This window comes from Aplysia californica, unplaced genomic scaffold (assembly GCF_000002075.1).
Source record: "Aplysia californica isolate F4 #8 unplaced genomic scaffold, AplCal3.0 scaffold00168, whole genome shotgun sequence".
In the NCBI taxonomy this organism is placed as follows: Eukaryota; Metazoa; Mollusca; class Gastropoda; order Aplysiida; family Aplysiidae; genus Aplysia; species Aplysia californica.
Window position 1 is genome coordinate 162,287 of NW_004797438.1, and position 3,142 is coordinate 165,428.

The 3,142-nt window shown below is 40.9% G+C and overlaps 1 protein-coding gene across 1 annotated transcript in view; it reads right to left on the bottom strand.

The window, feature by feature from the left end:
- Positions 1-317: 317 nt before the first annotated feature.
- The window catches only part of LOC106011723, a gene marked incomplete at its 3' end in the record, with an annotated part of 51,209 nt that continues 48,384 nt past the window's right edge, over positions 318-3,142 (bottom strand). Inside the window, 1 exon segment of the mRNA XM_013082311.2 lies at positions 318-448. Within this exon segment, the coding sequence (XP_012937765.1) occupies positions 318-448 (131 nt within the window).

Here is a 3,142-nt window from a genome sequence, read left to right on the forward strand (position 1 = left end):
ATAACTTAAAAGCAAACAAAAGATCACCTCACACAGTGACAGGGGACTGTACACAATCATGCTGACGTCATGGACAAACGAACACGCCCAGCACAAACCATGACGTCATGCATTGTTGTCGAACGTTGCGACATGACATGGTGGTGGCGAAAAAACGACAACACATTTACACGACATGCCTCAAGGAAAAAACGACAAACTGAAACAAGACAACAACAACAACACGTCATCAGAAATGACGTATGTCGTGTTACAACAACAACAACAGCACGACGTCATCAGAAATGACGCGTGCGTTGTCTGTGACGTAGACAGACCTTGAGTACACGTCAACGACACCACACGCCACCCGGTCGCAACCACGGGAGGGAACTTTCCCGCCGAGCGCTATCCAGGCCAGGTACTCGGCTGTCCTCACGTCTGCTGACTGGCGCTTGCTCCGGGAACTTGCCAGGACAAGGGCAGATACATTTAATTTGAGTTGCATGAATGTTAGGTTGCATATTTTTCTCTTTTAGAATGTATTTTTTAAAAATACTTTTTTCGTCCACATGTCTTTTTTTCTCTTAAAGGTGCAAAACTGTCGTAAATATTGCAAATTAGTCAAAAAGCGCTACGCAATGTTAGACCAACTGGGAATTTTCTGTCTCATGTACAAGTGTTTTATAAAAAACACGAGGTATAAAACAATTTATGCTGCCTCGAACAGCAACAACAAACAAACAAACAAACAAACAAACAAACAAACAAACAAACAAACAAACAAATCAGAAAAAATAAGGAGTCATGTAGAAAACCAGGGAGGTCGGGTTCGACTCTGCCTGTCAATCAGGACTGGACCGGGATGAGAGGGATGCAACGCCCCAAACAGAAAGACAAAGATACTTGATAAAAATTCTCCTCATACGCGACGCAAACTCGGACCATCTGCTTACGACGGCAAAGTACCTAAATGCTACACCACAGACACCGGGTTTAGATGCACGAGAATATCATGTTTGGGGGCTCTCGTGGCCTAGAGGTTAAGGTGTTGGCCTCTCGTTCAAAGGTCCCGGGTTCGAATCCGGGTAGCGACCGAAAAAAAATATTCTCCATTGGTCTAAAATCGATAAGAGTAGGCTTCGGACGCCACCCGGGCAAAATTCAAAATTACCTACCAACTGAAAAAGTTTAGTGTGTCCTGTGAGCTTATATGACCTTATGCAGTTGCGAGCGCCGTAAAACACTTACTAAGAAAAAATGTTTATTGTTACTCTGAAGTTGTTGTACATCTTAAAGATTGTTTCATTGATTTATTTTATCCAGATCTATTCGTTTAATAAAACTATTTCATCCTTTTTCGTTTCTACTTTCTTAAAAGTTAAATCTTTTTAAATGCCTTAAAGCTTTTCTTCTTCTCTTTTCGGAGGTAGGTTGGGAAGGACAAACCACGTAAAGGAATCCGTATTGTAAGTATACGCTGTCCTCCTACTTAAGCGCTTACCTGTTCCATAAAACAGTTTGTTCTTGAAAACATTCATAACTTGTTTTACACATCCATCGATACAATTTAGATCTTTTAACCCTATCCTTGCGCCCTTGGATCATTTTGTATCCCCGGAGTTGTATTCTTCACATTTAGTGTACTTCTAGTACGAAGATCTCTTTGAAACTTTCAGTATTTCTCAAAAAATCGTTTTGACAGACTGCTATGCAAATGGTACGGATCGAATTGACGAGTAAATTTCCACTTTGGAAAGTGATGGCACAGAGTTCCCTACGTCGTATGGATACGATAGTAAAACACGACGTACGGATAGGGTTAAGGACATAGTGGATTTGTTTTTTTACTTTCACTGGCAGAATTAACCGGGCTCAGAGGGGTGTCAAACAATGCTCCAGCAGACACATAGATTTAGAACTATTTGAATAAAAGAAAATGCCCTTCCGAATTGGGAATCGAACTCACGTTTTCGGCATGGGACTTAAATAACATTAATCGCTACACCACAACAGACAGATGAACAGACAGACATATCGACTTTTCACTCATCGTAAGGTCCCGTCATACGTCATTATTCAAAATGGCATAATATGGCGCAGTCTAACACCAAGCAGTCGACAAGATAAGATAAGATAAAATAAGAAAAGATAATACTCTATTGTCCGACAGGGACGATATGCACAAATTAAACAACTTAATTAAACAACTTTGAAAAGACAATGCTACATAATGAGTGCGAATCCGTCTCTGCCGCTGCTCTGCAGAAAAAACACAATATTGTGAAAGTCACAAGGATAAGACAGTTAGTAAAGGTACGTTATACAATACAATGACATGTAAAATATGAGAAAAAGGATAAACAGAACGTGTCTAAACAATCAACAGACACGAGTTAGGATCCTGGAATCTGTCATGCTCGAAATCACATGAATAATTACATAACTCAATAATGCATTGTTGATTGTAATGATTGTGAGTGTGTGTATTACGTCCACGTCGAGACAAATTAGATCATATTATAGGAGGCGGGCTGCTCCTATCCTTGTCTTAGCCTTCTCGGACAAGGGTGAAAAATCTCAGAGGGCCTGTGTGCAAGTTGCGCACGTTAAAGATCCCTTTGTTGGCCTCTCATTCAAAGGTCCTGGGTTCGAATCCGGGTAGCGACCGAAAAAAATTCTTCTCCATTGGTCTAAAATCGATAAGAGTAGGCTCCGGCCGCCACCAGGGCAAAATTCAAAATTTCCTACCAACTGAAAATGTTTGGCGTGTCCCGCGTGGTGCGAGCGCCGTAAAACACTTACCAAAAGAAATACTCCGGTCTGTTAGGTTCAACCCGAACTGTGTGTGATACAGCATATCTCAGGCCATCCAAGAGATATTTGATAAATTTACTTCCCTCAAAGGGAATCGAACTCGTGTCTTCTGAGTGCAACGGTGAAGCGCTTATTAACAAATAGGTACACCACAGATGCCCGCACTATAGACCTTTTCTTCACGACATTGGGTGGTCGTCTCAGGTAGGTTCGACTGTGCATGAAATATGTGTAGCATTGTGGTGAAATCAGGCGCTCATCCAAAAATAATAAAATTTAAGAAACGACATTGTTCCGACCAATGGGCAAATTTATTGCATTTTAAAAAAATCTATTTATTTATTTT